This window comes from Thamnophis sirtalis, unplaced genomic scaffold (assembly GCF_051295495.1).
Source record: "Thamnophis sirtalis isolate CommonGarterSnake01/CBP01778 unplaced genomic scaffold, rThaSir2_p1.2 scaffold_3, whole genome shotgun sequence".
In the NCBI taxonomy this organism is placed as follows: domain Eukaryota; kingdom Metazoa; phylum Chordata; class Lepidosauria; order Squamata; family Natricidae; genus Thamnophis; species Thamnophis sirtalis.
Genome location: NW_028261383.1, coordinates 176,238,706 through 176,258,639, shown reverse-complemented (window position 1 = coordinate 176,258,639; position 19,934 = coordinate 176,238,706). Strand labels below are relative to the sequence as shown.

The 19,934-nt window shown below is 42.6% G+C and overlaps 1 protein-coding gene across 1 annotated transcript; it reads right to left on the bottom strand.

Moving 5' to 3' along the window:
* Positions 1–1,709: 1,709 nt before the first annotated feature.
* Positions 1,710–19,577, bottom strand: ZNF653 (zinc finger protein 653). Its single transcript, XM_087711054.1, has 9 exons — positions 19,219–19,577; positions 17,386–17,429; positions 14,601–14,816; positions 12,799–13,341; positions 11,472–11,655; positions 10,365–10,476; positions 9,217–9,331; positions 3,969–4,068; positions 1,710–2,601 (listed from the first exon to the last, which is right to left on the bottom strand). Exons 1-9 carry the CDS (start codon positions 19,560–19,562, stop codon positions 2,424–2,426), a joined length of 1,836 nt encoding a protein of 611 aa, XP_087567180.1. The 5' UTR covers positions 19,563–19,577; the 3' UTR covers positions 1,710–2,423.
* Between the last annotated feature and the right edge of the window lie 357 nt (positions 19,578–19,934).

Genomic DNA, 19,934 nt, shown 5'->3' with positions numbered 1-19,934 from the left:
GGATCAAATGGTGTCAGGGGCAGGTGAACGATGGGTTAAGCCCTACAGTGGGCTTTGCAGAGGTTCAGAATCAACATATGGGCATACAATTTCACAGTCCTCATCCCCCCCCATCCTGGAAAAGATGGGAGATACCAGTTGGCAGTTAGCAGTTAGACTTATATACCGCTTCATAGGGCTTTCAGCCCTCTCTAAGCGGTTTACAGAGTCAGCATATCGCCCCCAACAATCCGGGTCCTCATTTCACCCACCTCGGAAGGATGGAAGGCTGAGTCAACCTTTGAGCCGGTGAGATTTGAACAGCTGAACTGCAGAACTGCAGTCAGCTGAAGTAGCCTGCAGTGCTGCACTCTAACCACTGCGCCACCATGCTTGGCCATGCCTCACCCCTCCTCTCTCAATCACTCCTTGTCACCCCTAGTTTCGCTTTGCCTCCTGGCCACCCACCTCAAAGGCCTCAATGTATCTATAGATCTTTAAAAACGTTCACCTTTTTTGACTTTTATTATCTGCATCTACATACTATAGATGTACTTTCATGGACCAATGAAAGGAGGAAATGTCTTGACTTGCTGGCTGGTTGGATTTGTCAGTTGGAACCTTGACAGAGTTCAAAACCACAAAATTCCATTGTGTATTGAGTCTCCTTCTCCACTACTTCTCAAGAATGAGATAATTCTTTTCCCTATTGGGCATTCCAATGCCGATCAAGTGTTCTATAAAAATAAGGGTCCCCATTTTACTGGTGATAGCCTTTTATTGCTGGCATTAATCAAGGAGTGATGAGCTTTCAGGCTCAATGGCTGTCATCTAGTCTTCTGCTGACCTGATGTTTGACCAGCAGCTGGCCTCTTCATAGTGTGCTCATCACTCCTTGGTCCTTGATTTGCCTGCGAACACTGTTGTGCTCCTTTAAGAATCTCTCCAGATTTACCTTTCCTCTCTGATCTGGGTCTATACGGATTTTAAAGTGATCTTTGCCTGGATTAAGGAAACAAATGTGTAAGACAAAAAGCTAACTTCATTCAGCCAGCTTCCCGCTCAAAATGGTAAGATATATCCTGCCTCTAGATTACTTCGATCCTTCACCAAGGGCAACAAGGGTTACTAAGACATACGGGGAGCTGGAATGCAGCATTTGGAAGGTCCGTCCATTTTAGCACTTGCAAGTTCAGAAAACAGGAAGAAAAAGTTTGCCAAGTTTTAAATTCAGTTCAGCAAAGGCTTGTGTATCTTTGAGGAACATGGCAAGAACAGCCACATAAAATAATCTCCAAAAGTAGAACTATCTAAAACTAACAAAAAAAAGAGCTCTTCCTGCCCCCTCCATCCCAGAATGACAAACCCCACAAAAATTGTCCCAACTAAGCTATTTTTGATGCTGACAATTCCATATAAACAGGTTCTTCAAAAAGAGGAATTTTGGGGAGGGGGGGGTCATGGTGAAGAAACGGCACACCCCCAGTTATGAGTGCTCCCACAGAGCCATGTCAATTTCCGCTATAGAAAAAATCTTGTCAATTTTCACATTTAGTCCTAAGGATTAAATGGCATTTTAAAGTCAAAACAGTGTGTATTAAAAAAATACACTGATGGCATTAAATTTTAGAAATTCCTTACTTGCAAACAAGACTATGAATATAGCATAGTATAGAGGATGGCGACAGATAACCAGAATAATAAAGTAACTTAGAGCTGGAATCCAGGTCTACCCAGGATCAGAATCTGTGCTTTATATAACACCAATATTTCAAGAAAACAGGTACAAACACCAACTCTGGATTGTCTTCAAATGCAATAGCCCTGAATGTTGAAAGGGAAAATAGTTCCTGAAACAGAACCATGCTTGGGCCAATATATGACAACGTTCAACCGTCTGTTTCAAGGAAACTGAATTAATGCGTATCAGCCAATATTGCTCTTTCAACTGTTGCCAATAGATACAAAACATTCACTTCAGTTAGACCTGCAGATATACATCGGAAGGGGTCTCTCCATAGTTAAATGATAGGCAAGTAGACTTTTCGTGCTGCACTCCTCCTTCAGATCAAGTATCAGGTGGCTAAAATGTAGGTACTGCCAGCAAAGTACAGATACTTTAATTGGATAAGATGATTCTTGGCTGTTGCTTCCGCTGTTCTTTTCCCCTTAAGAAACAGGACAGTTTAGCACCATAATCTCCAGTTATGTTTTAAGTTTATGCTGTCAGAACACCCTGAGCACACTTGCACATCAAACTTCAAGTTTTTATCAGTCATCATCTGGCCTTTAAAAAAAAACACTACTCCATCTCATTCTAACCAGAGGAATAGACCCTTGTGCTCTGGGTAGCACGCACGTCTTCAGCTGTGACTATGTAAGACATGCGCTCGACCGGTTTAGGTATTTGGAGGAACAATAATTAAAGTGATTCGTGATGAGGGTCAGGCAGCCTTATGGTCTGGGTGGCTCTTGAGTTTGTGGAACTTGACACTGTCTAGCTTCTCAAAACGTTTGCCACAGTGTTCGCAAGTGAAGTTGTATTGGACTTCTGAAGTGTGCTTCTTCATATGCCAGTTGAGAGAAGACCTCTGACGGCACTGATAGCCACAAATCTCACACCTGTGGAGAGAAAGAGTTGTCATTCCATGACACCCCAGACTGGAAACCAGGAAAGAATCCCCAGCCCCAATCACTACCAACAGCTGTTGCTGTCTATTCAGCATCTGCTACTATAATCAAGCAGAGAATGTATTTCAATTTACCCACTTTTCCTGTCAAGTACTGAAAGTAGCTTTTTTTTAAAGTACAATTGTAATTAATAATTGCATAATTACAAAAATAATTAGCACGGTTGTTTAGTCTCAAGTATATCAAATGTACTTATAGTACAATTGGTCTCCGGACGCAATTCAAGGTGTTGGTTATTACCTTTAAAGCCCTACATGGCTCAGGACCAGCCTACTGCCATACACCTCCCAACGGCCGATAAGATCCCACAGGGTGGGCCTCCTTCGGATACCGTCAGCCGGACAGTGTTGGCTGGGGCCCCCCCAGAGGAGAGCCTCCTCTGTGGCTGCTCCGACGCTCTGGAATCAGCTACCCCCCGAGGTCCAGACCTTGCCCACTCTCAGGGCCTTCAGGAAAGCCGTTAAAACCTGGCTGTTGCGGCAGGCCTGGGGCTGTTGACCTTATTGAAAGGTCCAGCCCCGATTAGAACGTATGTGTGTTGTGTATTTTAAACAATTTTTTTTAACTTATTTTGCTTTTCTTTTTTTCTTCTTTCATTGTAAGCCGCCCGGAGTCCTTCGGGATTGGGCGGCCTATGAATTTAATAAATGAAATGAAATGAAATAATTACTAAGCAGCTCATTCAGAGTTCCCATTTTCATGGTATTGGACCTGGGTACTTGAGAGACCGCCTGCTGCCAGTTACCTCCAACAGACCGATTAGATCCCACAGATTAGGCCTCCTCCGAATTCCATCCGCCGGCCAGTGTCGACTGGCGACTACCCGGAGGAGGGCCTTCTCTGTGGCTGCTCCGACCCTCTGGAACGAGCTCCCCGTGGAGATTCGAACCCTCCCCACCCTCCAGGCCTTCCGCAAAGCCCTTAAAACCTGGCTGTTCTGACAGGCCTGGGGCTAAAGAGCTTTTGCCCCCCACCCTCGAATGGTATGACTGTTGTGCGTTTTTAAATTATGTATTGTTCTGTTCATCTTTTTTATCCCTTATCTGTACCCACTTCCCTGACTTGGATTGTGAGCCGCCCTGAGTCCCCTTCGGGGAAAAGGGCGGCATATAAATGCAATAAATTCAATTCAATTCAATTCCATTTTAAAAAATGGCTAGATATGATCAACCGGACTGAGCCCTGGCCAATAGGCACAAAGAAGGAAGAGCAATCAAGCTCCAAAGAACTCGCCCAGTTGCTCTCAGGCTGGAGGGTGGCTCAGCCCAGACTCTCTTGTCATGCCCCAGGTGACTCACTGGAGAGGTGTCTCTCCCGTATGTGTTCGACGATGGACCTCCAGATGGTTTTTCCGCTTGAAGGATTTTCCACAAGTCTCACAGGTAAATTCACGGACTCCTGGGAAGATACAGGAATAAAAAAAGAAACAGCAAAGACTCATCAATAGCTAACGTAAGGACATTCTCTGTCCCAAAGAAGAGACATCTCCTGAAATAACTTGCTTGAAGGAGCAGCCCTGCCATTAATCTAATCGTATTAAACCTTCAAACACCATGCACCACTTAAAGGAACATGCTTTAAACTTAAGAGAGAAATAATAAAAAGAGAGTCCCAATCTCATTGGTCCACAAATTCAATATTCAAAGAAAACTAGGCTTAATAAACTTTTTATTAAAAGTTTAACGGAGCATAAAAACTAACACAAATTAATAGAACAAAAGCACAAAAGAAAAAAAGTAAAAGAGCAAACAGAAAGAATAACCTGTTAGTTTGATTTATTTATCTAAAACGTTTATGTAACTGCCCACCTTTAATCCAAATTCTAAGTGGCCCCCAAACAAGGTTTAAAACAATAACAGTAATAAAGATAACTTGGCCTGTGCCAGAGAGGCTTTTAAAGAGGTTAATCAGCACCTTGAATTACACCCAGAATTCATGGGGAAACCTAGGGGCACCCTTCACGGAGTATAACACCTCATTCTGCAATAGTGGTCTTCAAAAGCAGCCCCATATAATCCACACTGCGGTAATCCAGACAGTGACCAAGGCATGAATGACAAGTGAGGACTCCCAGTCGAGGAAAGGCCGCAATCAGCATACCAGATGAATCTGTGGAAAGGCCCCCACTAGCCACGGCTGCCACCTGCTCAAGAGGGAGCCCCGAGTCTAGGAAAATCCCCAAATTTGGCACCAGCCCTAGGACTGCCAACCCATCCAGAGTCAAAAGATGAAATTATTACAATACTATGATTATAAAAAAAAGCTCACTCTTTTCTATTATCCAGGATTTTTTTCTAATCGCAAAACCACGAATCGTAAATTTGTTTTGTGGGGGGAAAAAATCTATGAAGGATTTCCAGTAAACCATAAATGTAGATAGTTTTTTTTCTCAAGCCAGAAGTTAATTTAACCGTCTCAGAAAAATTTATCATCTTTACCAACCATTCTTGCATTGTGGGTAGTGTTAGGCCTTTCCATTTTTGAGCAAATGACTATTTGCTGCAGTTGTCCTCTATAGAAACAACGATTCATGATTTGTTTTCCTACTTGTACATTACTTGCAAAAGTTAAGTCAGAATAGTTTGGTTCTACGTAACTTCTGGGAATCAACAAAAATACAGAACAATGAATGGGAATTGCAGTTCCTTTTCTACACTGAATTGAAGGAATCTTGAAAACTGTTTTGTTGTTTGCTCCAATAGGCAAGAGTAAAAGGGACTGTAATAATAATAATACCTACACTGATAAAGCACACCTCTTCCCTTCTGAGTGGCAAAGCCATTATCTCCTCCGTCCACTGTAGAAAGAGAACCTTTAAGTCCATGCTTCATTTTTCTATAGTGGAGAAGCAGATGGGGGAGAGAATTCTGCAGGATTTTTAGAAACTTCCTTTTAACAAAAGAAGATGCAGAAATCCATCTAGTGGCCTTATATGTATTGTTGAGAGGAACCTCTGGAACAAAAAGATGTTCAAGGTTGCTGAATAGCTGAGCTGTTTATAGAATGGGCTCTGATGCCTCTAAAGCAGTGTTTCTCAACCTTGGCCACTTGAAGATGTCCGGACTTCAACTCCCAGAATTCCCCAGCCAGCATTCGCTGGCTGGGGAATTCTGGGAGTTGAAGTCCGGACATCTTCAAGTGGCCAAGGTTGAGAAACACTGCTCTAAAGCATTAATCAATAATGTTTCTTACAAGGGAAACAGAAGACTAGATCTACTTTGATATAGCTATGAAAAATCTCTGAAAATAAATCAATATACAGTTATAAAAGATTAAATCTTTATAACTCTGCAAATGCTCCAACCTATTCTATGCCTCATTTAGAATAATCTACACTTATGACTGGACAATGGTGGAAGCAAGAGAGGAACAGATATAATATTATGGGACTGAATTATTATTTTTTAAATGGCCATACAATGGTTAATTAAAAAGACATACGCTGTGTGCACAATTATTAGGCAAACTGTATTTTTGAGGATTAATTTTATTATTGAACAGCTACACTCCAAAAATGTTAATAAACCTGAAACCTGAATAGTTAAGAAAGTAAAAGTGAAGTTTTGGCTTTCTTACGACGATATCTATGTGTGCACAATTATTGGGCAACTATTAGTGTGCAGAATTATTATGCAACTACATGAAAAACAAAAATGTGCCTATCTCACACATTTATTTCCATCTGTTAAAGTGAGAATAACAAACTACTCAAAATTTACAAATAAACATTTCTGACATTGCACACACAAAAATCAATGACCCATATAGCCCCACCCCTTCTTTTCAATAACAGTCATAAGCCTCCAATTCATGGAGTCTGTCAGTTTCTTGATCAGTTGATGACCCAGACACTGTCCAGAGAGGTTTACTGTTCTACTTCACCATACATTTCCCGTTTAAGAAGGGCCCACAAGTTCTCAATAGGATCCGTCAAGCGTCACTCCTCATCAGTCCATAAAGCCTTTGAAAAATCTGTCTTCAGATATTTCTTGGCCCAGTCTTGCCATTTTAACTCATGTGTCTTGTTCAGTGGTAGTCAGGATTCAGCATTCCTTACCTTGGCCATCTCTCTGAGCACTGAGCACCGTGTACCTCTGGGCACTCTGGGTAGGTTGCAGTTCTGGAATATGACAGCACTGGAAGACAGTGGGGGTTCCTGGCGGCTTCACGTTTGATTCTTCTCAAATCTTTGGTGGTTAATATCCGTCTTTTGTTCTCAACATGTTCCTTGCAATCCTGTTGACTATTTGCAACAAAATGTTTGATGGTTCTGTGATCACCCCCCAATATCTTAGCAATTTCAAGAGGGCTTCATCCCTCTGAAAGACTTTTTACAATGTTTTGACTTTTTCGAGTCAGTTAAATCTCTTTTTTGGCCCATTTTGCATCAGGAAAAGACTCTGCCTGATAATTATGCACACCTTGCTATATAGGGCAGTGATGGCAAACCTTTTAGACAGCGAGGGCCCAAACTCCGTGTGCATGTCCAAGCTGAAAGATGGGTGTGAAACTTGCGCAAATGCACTGACATGCATGTGTGCACAGCAGGGGCCGGAGGGAGGCAGAGCATCCCAACACCAGCAGTGCAGCAAGAAGTTAAGATCTTTTTCTTCCATGAGCTTCTGTTTCATCATCTGTATGGAAACAGAAACTCACAAAAGAAACGCCACGTAGATCTGACTGGGAACAACAGCGCATGTTCCATCAGAGGGCAGTGTGTCACTTCTGGCACACGTGCCATAGATTCGCCATCACGGATGTAGGGCGTTGGATCTTCCTTAGGCCACACCCTCCCTCATTACATACCTAACCTGATAGGCTTCTATCCAATAAGCATTCAAGTTTAGACAGCTTGGAGACGGGAAACAAGCATAAAAACGATATGGTCAAAATACTCATTTGCCTAATAATTGTGCACACAGCATTTGTCAGCTCTGAAAGTCACAGCAAGTTTAGCATTTTAGCATGTGCAAAATAGCTTGCTAGTCTGGAAAGACAGCTGTATTGTGACACAGGTAGTCCTCGAATTACAACTGTAATGAAGCACCCCCCCATCATGGTCATAACTCAAGACAGTTGTAAATTGGGCCACTCATGTGATGAACCTGATATTATCTTTTTTGCAGATGGTTGTTAAGTGAATCATCATGATCTCTAAGTGAATCCAACAATCATTAAGTGAACACCGCAGTCGTTAAGTGAACATGTTTCCATGACAATATTTTCTGATACATTTTTTCGGGGGGGGGGGGGGGGGGCTCCAAAATAAGCCCTAGGGCAGTGTTTCTCAACCTTGGCAACTTGAAGATGTCTGGACTTCAACTCCCAGAATTCCCCAGCCAGCGAATGCGCTGGCTGGGGAATTCTGGGAGTTGAAGTCCAGACATCTTCAAGTTGCCCAGGTTGAGAAACACTGCCCTAGGGCTTATTTTTGGGGAAACACAATTTCAGGTTGATCAGCCTGGCTGGGAGCCTTACCCTTGGCACGTACACAAAAGGCAGCTTGCGCGCGGGAGCCGACATTGACCGGCAGCAGCTGCAGCCCGCTGCACCCTTTAGGTGGCGCACTCTGGGGCTGCGCAGTCCACGTAGCACCAGTGAGTTACTTACCTCTCCAAGCAACAGATTGGGGGGGGAGGGGGGGGCAGGCATCGCACGGGCCACAGGGCAGCCAAGTCAGTGGGCCAGAGCGGCTGCAGGAGGTTCTTCTTCACATGGTGGCACCATCAGCAGACGGAGGTAGAGGCTGAGGGGAGGCACGGAATCCGGCTGCGCCACGTAGGCTGCAGGCCAATCGAGAGATGGCGGGACGAAGTGGGCGATCACCCACGGGTGGCTCCGTGACCCGACAAATGCGCAATAGACATATGCGCGCCAACAAAACCTCGACGACATAACCGTGATGTCAAAATCGCGCCCACAAATTCTCTATGTCAAAATCGCGATGTCAAAATCGCGATGACAATAAAATCGAAAAAAAATTAGGGTTAGGGTTATAATGTATGTATGCACGATTTTGTCGTCGCGCTATTGTCGAAAATCAATTAGAGATTTTGACGTCGCGGTTTTGTCGGTGCACACGTCTATCACACATTTGTCGGTGAACCGGGTGGCTCCTCATCATGCCTATTGGCTTGCCTGCGGCCCGCCGTGTCAAGATCACCTGCCTTCTCCTGCCCACCCCTCTGCTTGCTGTGCAAAGACAAGCCTCCCGTGGCTGCCCGCCTACTCCAGCCCACGGACTCCTGGCTTTCCCACAGTCCCTCTGGATTGCCTGCCTTTCCCTCGCCTCTGCTGGCTGCTTGGATAGGTAATCAATTCACCAACTCACAGACTGGGGCTGCTGGACACTGTGCTCCCCCCGCCCAAGCCTCTGATGCTGCCCCCCCCCCCGATGACGATCTTCACTGGAGTTTTTTTTTTTAAATCGGGCTTATATTAGGCGCACTTAAAAATCAGGCGAGGTCTTGTTTTCAGGGAAACACGGTACCTCCGAAGTGATGGAAGACATATCATAAATTGCAAAATTTAGAGATGGCAATATACCTGAATGGATTATCATGTGTCTTCGGAGATGATTAGATAGGTAAAACTTTTTGCCACATCCTGGGTGTGAACACACCTTCGTTTTTCCTTTCCGATGAACAAGATTAACATGATTCTGAGGAGAGAGAAAAAATGAGATGAACATTGTTCCTCTAAAGCAGTGTTTCTCAACCTTGGCAACTTGAAGATGCCCGGACTTCAACTCCCAGAATTCCCCAGCCAGCGAATGCTGGCTGGGGAATTCTGGGAGTTGAAGTCCGGGCATCTTCAAGTTGCCAAGGTTGAGAAACACTGTTCTAAACAGAGATTTTTCTGTGGACTGGAAGGGCTGTAGTTTCACATGCTGCCTGCTTCCCACGGAAGGGGCTTTGCTTGTTTGCACAGACCAATTTCTGGCATGCCAGGGCCCGGTGCCAGTCCACGGACCAGGGTTTGGGAACTCTTGCTCTCTTCTACAAATTGGAAAGTTTTACTTCTTCACGAACACACAAATCTATAGTAATTAGAGTAAATTACTACCTGTCCTTCAACGTATTTGTATTTATAAGTCAAACATGGACAAAACGATGTCTAATATGCCCTTGGTTGCATTAAGAGTTATTAGGGTTTAATTAGGCCATTTAGGCCCTTTCCGCCCGGGAAAGCAAAGGGAAATCATCAAAGCCATTAAAAAACGAAAGTTAGAATATTTTGGACATGTGATGCAACACGCCGAAAAATACGACACTCCTTCACTTAATCCTTCAGGGAAAGATTGAAGGGAAATGAAGTCCAGGCAGAAGAAGAAGATCATGGCTTCAAAATCTATGGGGCTGGTTTGGACAAAACTCAGCAAAAGTCATGCGGCTGTTGACAAAAGTAGGATGGTCAACGTCCGGTGACAGATATGGCACAAGAAGGCCCTGAAGTCTAACCCAATGTTCCACGCAGGAATCCAAATTAAAGCATCCCTAAGAGAAGGCTATCTAAATTCTGCTTGAACATATCAAGTGTTATTAGATCCACTACAAAAATAGTAGCTGTATTACGTCTGACATTTTGCCCGACTCCCCAGCATAGAATATAATTTAGTGGTCAAATTAAGGTCAGAAGCTCTTTTACTCCACCACCATAAATTGATTTAATCTATCAGGTCAAAGTAACTGTACCTGAAAGCTACTAAGTGCTACATAGACTTGGGTGCATCCTTCATAAGGACAGTGGAACATCTCCAACATGCCATCCGCATCTATGACACGACTTCTTTTGCTCCGTCGCCTCCTAAGAGAAGAAAATTTCAAGGAAAACTGCTATACGTTGTCCATAAATCTACTTCAATGTCAGAAAACGATTCTACTGTTGTATTGAGCTCTATGGAAAAAAAAACCCAAAGACTAAAAAGAGCTTCACCACTGCATCACAATAATAAACAGAGATTGTAGAGCATTTTAAGAATACCAGTTTCAGGGCTGCAGAGAAGCCTGGAAAAAATAAAATTTGAGACGCTCATTTCTGAAAGTCTAAGATAGACTTCCAAGAACTAGCACTAAATTCTGCCAAATGTTTTATTAACTAACCTACTACCATTTATTGAACTTTGACCCAACAAAAATTAATCTACATTTCTCTGGTTTAGATGATCACAAACACCATGCTGGACCAGGCTAAGACCCAACTATTCCAGTATTTTTTCTTACACTGACCAGCCTCTGGGAGAGTTATTGATAGAAAATCTAGATTTGCAGAACCATGCTGGTTCTTCTTCAGCAATGTTTGCTCCTTCATAGGCCTATTTATTTTTGCATAGATTATTTGCAAAATAATCTACAATATGTCATAAATATTAATTTGAATGGATGTATACGTTTCTGTATTTATCCTTGTTCTCTTTCACAGGTCCAACTGATTAGCAAAGTATGTTCAGGGGTATCAATGTTTACCATTTAAGCAATGGTAACTCACTTGGCAGCAATTGAAAAGTAACCAGAATCTTCAAAAGTTAGACAAACTACATTCTCAATACTCTATGACAGTGTTTCTCAACCTTGGCAACTTGAAGATGTCCGGATTTCAACTCCCAGAATTCCCCAGCCAGCGAATGCTGGCTGGGGAATTCTGGGAGTTGAAGTCCGGACATCTTCAAGTTGCCAAGGTTGAGAAACACTGCTCTATGAAACACATAATAAACATTTCCCACTGTTCCAAGAAGTAGCACCCAGTTGCTTCCCTAAATGTTGAGATCCAGATGGCCATGTCTCTTTCTGCTGCTCACTCACTTTTCAGGCTCCTTTGGAATCTCATAAATAATGGACGACACGTTGTTTCCAACAGGGTCCTCCTCAGGTCCAGGCTCTGGTTCCTGCTCTCTGCTCTCATGGGTTGGTTTTGAGTCACAGGATGCTTCTGTTTCTGATGGAGGATGATGCTCTTCTTTTTTGAGTTTAAAGAATGCCTTATTTTCTGTCATCAATCAGAAAGCAAAATTGTAGTTCTAAATGCTGATCTCTGTCTCGAGTTATATAGGGATATTAGCCAAAAAGCAATCACTTCTGAATTGTGTTCTTCTCCTAAAATATTGGGCAAGTGATTGGGGGATAAAAGGCAAACTTAAGCTGCTTAATTGAAGATAAACTGGAGAATCTCCATGGAAAGAAACAGAAGGCATACACCACTCCAAAAAGAAGTTTGTACCATTTCTTTACATGAGTTTTACATAAAGCCAGATTTGCAAATAAAACAGGTGCTACCAAAAAAATGAAAAATCATTTAAAAATTAACATAAAAATAGGCACACACTCAAAATATACCTTTTCATGTCCCAAATATGAAGATGTCAAATAATCTACTTTATTTTAACATTATCCTTCTTGCAACAATATTAAATGGAGGTTAAACCCTCCAATTCTTGATTTTCTCTATTATGGACTTTATAAGGAATTGCTGATATATTTGTAGTTCAACTGTTTTGGCATGAGACACACACAAAAATCACAAAATGAGTTATTGCAAGGTGAGTGAAAAAGTAGAGAACAGATCTGTGCCTTATTCCTTCACAGGAATGTAACTTCTCCACAGGATGCTGCACTGGCAGCTGGAAGAATGCTTACGGAAAAGAACAGGCGTACATTTGCATGCAACAATAAGTAGACTGGGATTCCTCCCAGCCCGTCTGAATTTTAAAACACAGAGCTTGAGGCTCCCGCACGCCTTCCTCTGTAGCAGAGTGCTCCAACTTTTCTGGGTTGGCCCGGAGCAGGATAGGGGAGTGGGGGGAAAGAGAGGATGATTCTGTGGGAGAGGCACAAGTGCATATGTGCATGCTTTGTGGCCGGGATGTTTTCGCGAGCGGGGCCGCAAATATTTGCAACGAGGCTTGCGCGAGTGGGGCTTTGCCGCTTGCAGAGGTGCATGCGCTGACCAGCCATTCACACGGCCCAGTGGCAATTAGCCCACAATGTGGTAGTGGGCCACGGCCCACAGGCTGGGGACACCTGCTCTATAGCAAAAACGCTGCTCTTATACTTACAACAGTACATTAAACCTACACATTTTAAAGCTAGACACTTGGTTCATTTGAGAATAGGCAGCCAAGGTAGAAACTACCTTTTTTCGTTTTGATGTACTCCATGTTTTCCATGCTACTCTGCTGTCCGTTCTCAGGCTGTGCTTGAGTATAAGTGGCTACACCCTCTATCATAGCACAAGGCAGCTCCTCTTCTCCTGTGCTGGCGACATTAAGCTGGATTCCTTCCGCTGTGAGAGTATCATAGCCCGGCCCAGCAATGATGATCACCTGTGAACCTTGCACAGGGCAGCTGGCTACTACTTCTCCAACGTTCCCAAACAGGGCTCCATGACCTGGGCCCATTTGCATGGGTACTGGCATGCACACCACAGTTTCCATCGTCTCCGGTCCATTGAGGGGTGGATTGTGGCACGTGCTGGCACCCTGTTCTTCTCGTAAGTTCTCAAATGGAATATGGATGCCGTCCTGTGTGATGAGGCCACTGGCCTTTTCTCCTTCTGCCTTTGCTGAGGATTGTTGAACCTGGCGCTTGTCTGTCTGATTCTCCAACTGTTCCTCTGTCTCAGAGTTAGAGCTCTCTTCTGAAGACTCAGAGCTTCCAGCTCCAGCGCCATTGGCAACTACAAATTTCAACAAGGATTAAGAAGATTAGCAGATAATTTCTTGGTAACACAGACAAATCTTGCAGCTGGATACGTCACCTGCTTACTATCCATAGCTGTATCCAGGATTCTACACTATTTGGGATAAATTAGGATATCTAAACACCTGCTGAACGACTGCCCTGTTTGCCTCCATTTAAAAAGGCCTCCTCTTCACACTCATTAAGAGTTTTAGAGCACTTAGTAAGACCATGAGTGCATATTCTTGCTTTCTCTGTCTTCCACCATTACTCTCTGTGTAGAGAATAAGCATATCCAGAACTGATTTTGCTGAGAAGAGATTAGAGTTCTTTACTGGTCTCTACTGTACTTCCTCAACCTCTATATAAATGAATATGAACAACGCTATTTTCTGAATGGTATTCTGCAATCTAATTATTAGCACTTGAAATCAGACAGACAAGTCAACTAGCCAAGAATACTTGTTGGAAAAAACAGTGTGCTGCAATCAGTGATTGTAAATATCAAGTCTGGAATATAAACTGTTTTCTGGCTGGCACTAGGAAATCTTCTAATGTGCTAGAAAATATTCTAATGTGGCATTTTAAAAATTATTTAAATCTTTTTTTTTAAAAAAAACACATTGTTTGTCACAAAATATCAGAAATGACAGGCCTAGGGAAAATTATGAAAAAAACTCTGGTTAAAATAGTGCAATATTAGACATTTTAATACAAGCGTTTAAAGATATCAATATCTTACCTTACAATATTCAATCTGAAAGGAAAATAACTGAAAACTATGTGTATGCTAATAAACTTTAGGAATTCTCGACTATCCATGATGTTATTTCTTTCAGAAATGAATTTCTTTTAATTAATGTTGTGGTGGGCCATCTCCAGCTGCGCTGCCCTAACTTAAACTGTGTTCATGCATTTCCAAAGTTATCATCATCTTGTGACACTGATTTCCAAGCTCAGCTGCACTAAAGAATAACACAGAAAGCAGCTAGCTGTATGATTTGCAAAAGCTACATAGAAAAAATACATAGAAATATTTGCTACATGTTAACTGCAAAAAAAAAAAAAAAGTTAAGTTGGAGTTTTAACATCCAGGACACTCTATACCAGTGTTTCTCAACCTTGGTCACTTGAAGATGTCCGGATTTCAACTCCCAGAATTCCCCAGCCAGCATTCGCTGGCTGGGGAATTCTGGGAGTTGAAGTCCGGACATCTTCAAGTGGCCAAGGTTGAGAAACACTGCTCTATACACTTACCAATGTCACATTCATTTTCAGAATCGCTGAGTGGTTTAAGTGGTGAGTGTAAGTCCTGGAAATAGCGGTGCCCTGCTTCACACTGCCACACAGCTGTGGTGTACCTCCCAAAGTTGGGATCCAGCTCAGAGAGATGAGGCTCATAAGGGCAGCGATTCTTGTGATCTTCATACCAGATGATTGTGTTCTTCAAGCAGTTCACATTTCGCCTTCTTCCTTGGGACATGGCAAGAATGGGAAGCAAAGAAACAAAATAAAGCCCCAAAAATGTTTGAGAAACTTGGAACAGATGGCATGTTCTCTCTGAAAGCTAGCGACAGAATCCATCTGTCTTTATATATTATGTCATTTCATGTTATTTCTACATTTAGGAAAACAACTAACCAAATGAATTTCAGCCACATAGAAAAAAAAGGAAATAGACCCATTTTAGGCAGCAAAACTATTAAAATACATATGGTATGCCTCAGTCTATTATCATTGTTCATTATGTTCTTTATGATTAATGACAATTAAGAGTAGCATTTTGCATTTCATTAGAAGGAATGCATAAATGAAGTTATATTCCACACTTCCCTTTGCAACATCAGCACTTTGGAGTGGTACAAACTCATAGCAGTAGCAATAGCAGTTAGACTTATATACTGCTTCATAGGGCTTTCAGCCCTCTCTAAGCGGTTTACAGAGTCAGCATATTGCCCCCAACAACAATCCGGGTCCTCATTTTACCCACCTTGGAAGGATGAAAGGCTGAGTCAACCTTGAGCCGGTGAGATTTGAACAGCCGAACTGCAGAACTGCAGTCAGCTGAAGTAGCCTGCAGTGCTGCATTTAACCACTGCGCCACCTCGGCTCTATAGAATGCCTTAGCATCACATAATATTAACTACATATTTCTAGTCACTATGCTGAATATTTACAGTACTTGACTACTTCCTGAGACAGTTTGTAAATTGTACTTTATGAAAGAGAAGTACTTTACAGATTTTATAGGAATGCAATCATATATATATAGTATAGCATAATAAACTGGTCTTTATTAAAAGGTACGATTATTCCTGCTGTAACTGAGAATTTATAATTTGAAGTAAACAAAAAGCATTTAATAATTCAATAATTTCAACAATTTCTGCTCTGTGCTAGGAACTACTGCAGACTAAGAAAAATACCGTATAAGACACACCTTCCTCCCCCCCCAAAAGGGTGAAAATTTGGGTGCATCTTTTGCACCGAATAGCTAACTTAAATAAGTTCCTAACATTTTAATTATTGTCAATACAAGAGCTATTGGCGCAGTGGTTAGAGTGCAGTACTGCAGTTACTTCTGCTGACTGCCAGCTGCCTGCAATTTGACAGTTCAAATCTCACCAGGCTCAAGGTTGACTCAGGCTTCCAAGGTGGGTAAAATGAGGGCACAAACGATTGGGGGGCAATATCTTGATTCTGTAAACCATTTAAGAGAGGGCTGTAAAAGCACTGTGCAGCAGTATATAAGTGCTATTGCTATTATACTTGTATTTTAATCTCAATTGATACTTAAAAAAAATAAAGCAATGCAATTCCAGGAAGTCAATAATGATATATTAAGAAAATATGAAGAATTTTTCAGCATATTCATTTTGGCTTTTTTAGTTTTAAAAATATTTGAGCCAGTTATATGAAATTAAATATGTAATGAATGCTGAGTAGGTTTAATGTTAAGTTTAGTGTGGTGAAATGTAGTAGAATAAATAAACAAAGTTACAAGTTATAATGTGCCTTTTGATGTCTTGGTTCTTTTTGATAGGTGTAAAAGTGATTATAGCCAAGAAAAAAAAATTTACCGTATTTTTCAGAATATAAAACACACCTTTTTCCATCAAAAAGGAAAATTTGGGTGCGTCTTATACACTGAATACAGCATTTTTGCCCTCCTGAAACCCCACCCCCTTTGCAAAAATGGCTGTGCATAGCCTTTAGAAGGCTTGCAGAGTGCTCCTGGGGGCTGGGGAGGGCAAAAATGAGTGAAAAACGGGCCAGTTTTTGCTCGTTTTTGCCCACTCCAGCCCCCCAGGAGCACTCTACAAGCCTCCTAAATGCTTTTTTTTTTTTTTTTGACAAAAAGGACCATTTTTTTCTCTTTTGCCCACCCCCTCCCAGAACCCAGGAGCACTCTACAAGCCTCCTAAAGGATATGCATGCCCTTTTCTTGACAAAAAGGGCCCGTTTTTGCGAAAAACGGGCCGTTTTGGGAGGTCTGTAGAATGCAAAAACCCTTTTTTAAAATTTGCCTCTACAAAATCTTGGTGCGCCTTATACTCTGAAAAATACGGTAACTGATTTTTAGCTGTAAATATAAAGCAAAGTAAACACTGAGAACATTAGATTCAACAAACTAATAAACTGGATTGGGCTATGGATGGGAGAATTTTAAATTATTAGGGGACAAGCGAAAATTATTTAGGCCACTGGACCATACCACCAGCAGTATTGGCAGCTACAATAAATTTGAATAAATATTTCTGAAATCATTACATAGATAAGTGAAGGTTCTTATACCAGGAATTTATGCCAATAGTTATATATGTTCAGTCAAATTTACTGAGATTTACTTTGTAAAAGAACTACTGCCAATTTCTGCATCACTGTACATTCATTCCAGACTTTCTTCTTGATTTCTTTGTACTTTGTGGCATTCAGCTTTTTCGTGATTTTTTTTTTAAATTTAAAAACTGACAGCAATTTGTTCTCTGCATTTTTAGAGTATGACTAAAACCTGACATAACAATGCATAGATTACACTTACTTTTCTTTCGCTGTGGCTCATAAGGGATCTGCTCCCATGGTTTTCTGCAAGTAAAGATAGTAGCGTATCATGGTATGCACGTAGATCTCCAGAAGTGAATGCTAGAACTTGTTTGCCAAAGGAAAACCTCAACCAAAGGAGGTACTAAAAGCCTTTGGAAAACCTCTTCAAAGATAATATTTCAATAAGATTGTGATTCAGAGAGGAAAGGGATGGTAAGAAATAAGGAAATTATGCTTCTGAAGAGACCTAGTTTATACCCTAATAATCAGCACTCTCTTTTCTAACAGCCTCTATCAGAGCAACAAACAACTAAAATCAGAATTCAAACATGCTCTCGATTTCTCAGTTAGAGCAAATGCTAATGAGCAAACAAGGAGTCTATCAAGAACCATTACTTGATCTGGTATAATTTCCAGGTTGGAAATCATTGGATTGGTCTCTACATTTCAGAGTTTCCAGACCTATATATTACATTTCCAGACAATATGTGCGTGCATTGCAAACTAAACTAAGGACCGATCATTTTTTAGGAAATGTTTTAAAAGATTTGATAAATAATTCTTGGTTGCACAAATATAGTGAAGATGGATAGTTTAGGATAGGAGGATGCAATATTCAAACTTGACAGTCAAATTATATTACTACATTCACCATCCCTGATGATAATGGGGAGGGGACGGGGGGGGGGGACACAAAATGGTTCTAGTTTGCCAGGTATCCCACCCGTTCCTAACTACCCATTTCTAAATGACAAGATGACATCAGATGCCTATTTGCAGAACTTTATTTATTTATTGGTACGATTTATAGGCCGCCCAATCCCGGAGGACTCCGGGCGGCTAACCATCTCATCCTCCTTTTTGTCAAATGCCTCGAGATCCAGAAAGCGACCCCCTTCCCGGAGCAGCCGAATTTGAAGGTACCCAGGGAGAGTGGGGCTAACTGGAAATCATTGGATTGGTCTCTACATTTCCGAGTCTCCAGACCTATATATTACATTTCCGGAGAATACGGGCGTGCATTGCAAACTAAACTAAGGACTGATCAGCCTGGCCTGAACAAAACAAATCAAAGTATTGATTATTGTTAATTTTAATTTGAATTCTTTTTTAAAAAAAATGTGTCATCGTCAATTTTAATTGGGGATATCCTATTTAATTTCTTTTTCATTTTTGTAGTATGTGTTTCTTTTAATGTTGTACATATAAATCGAATAAACCTCAACATTTTAAGGAAATGTTTTAAAAGATTTGATAAGTAATTCTTGGTTGCACAAATATAGTGAAGATGGACAGTTTATGGAGACTGCAATATTCAAACTTGACAAATTATATTACTACGTTCGAAAACAGCCATATAAGTGCCATGCCTGATGATAATGGGGGGACGGGACAGGGGGGGGGGGTACACAAAATGGTTCTAGTTTGCCTAGTTTAATTTTAATTGGGTTTGGGGATATCCTATTTAATTTCTTTTTAACTTTTGCAGTATGTGTTTCCTTTAATGTTGTGCGCCGCCCTGAGTCCTTGGGAGAAAGGCGGCATATAAATCGAACAAACCTCAAACCTTATCATTTTTATGAAATGTTTTAAAAGATTTGATAAGTAATTCTCGGTTGCACAAATATAGTGAAGATGGACAGTTTATGGAGGCTGCAATATTCAAACTTGACAGTCAAATTATATTACTAGGCCCTCGCCCGCCCCCCCCCCGCCCCTTGTATGACCACGAGGCCTCCAGGGCTCTTCTCCCCCCCCACCCCCACCAACACACCCGTTGGCATCAGCCGCCTCGCCGTCTCCTCCCTCGGCCCCTTCTGCCGACTCTCACCCGCGGCGCCCGGCCCGCTGTCCTCCTCGTTCCAGCTCCAGCAAATAAGCCGCCAGCTTGGCGTCACTCCAGCCACTGCGCTGCCTCAGCTCCACCCACGGGCCGTGAGCCTCGCCCAGGTAGACTCGCCGCTCGTCGTACTTCTTGCGGGATTCGAGGCGCCGTCGTACCCGGTCGGAGTCGGTGAGGCGCGGCCTACCCCGGGCTTTCCGCCCACCACGGACCTTCCGTCCACCCGGCGCGGTCTCGGCATCCGCATCGTCCTCCTCCTCCTCCTCCTCTTCCCCTTCGTCCTCGGGCTCCCCACCATCCTCCTCACCTGCGGCCGCCTCAGAAGCGCTCATCGCGGGGCCTCGCCGCCAGGGAGCCCGCCTTCCCGCGAAGCCTCGTCGCCCGCCGGGCGCGCGGTAGTGACGTCACCGGGCCGCCGCTCGATGGCTCGCCGCCTCGCCCGCTCTCGCCCCCTTCCGGCCGGAGGAAGGCTCTGCCGCTCGTCCAACGGCCCTAAACTTCCCTCCAGGACGCAGGGAGCCGGCTCCAGATGCTGCTGCGATGTTAATATTTTGGGAGCATCACCGTTAGAGGAAAGAAAAGTGCAAGAGACTTACCGATTAAACAAGTTGCAAGGGCAACGATGCGTTTTTTTTCCCCTCTCTGCAGCCCTTCCTCCGGATCTTCAGGGTTCAAATGGAAACTCTCTGCCTATCTTTCTTCTG

Coding starts and splice junctions, on each gene's coding strand:
- ZNF653 (XM_087711054.1), bottom strand. CDS start 19,562: ATGAGCGCTTCTGAGGCGGCCGCAGGTGAGGAGGATGGTGGGGAGCCC. Junction 17,430..19,218: donor CAGCGGGCCGGGCGCCGCGG/GTGAGAGTCGGC, acceptor CTTTACTTGCAG/AAAACCATGGGAGCAGATCC. Junction 11,656..12,798: donor GTACATCAAAACGAAAAAAG/GTAGTTTCTACC, acceptor GATTGATGACAG/AAAATAAGGCATTCTTTAAA.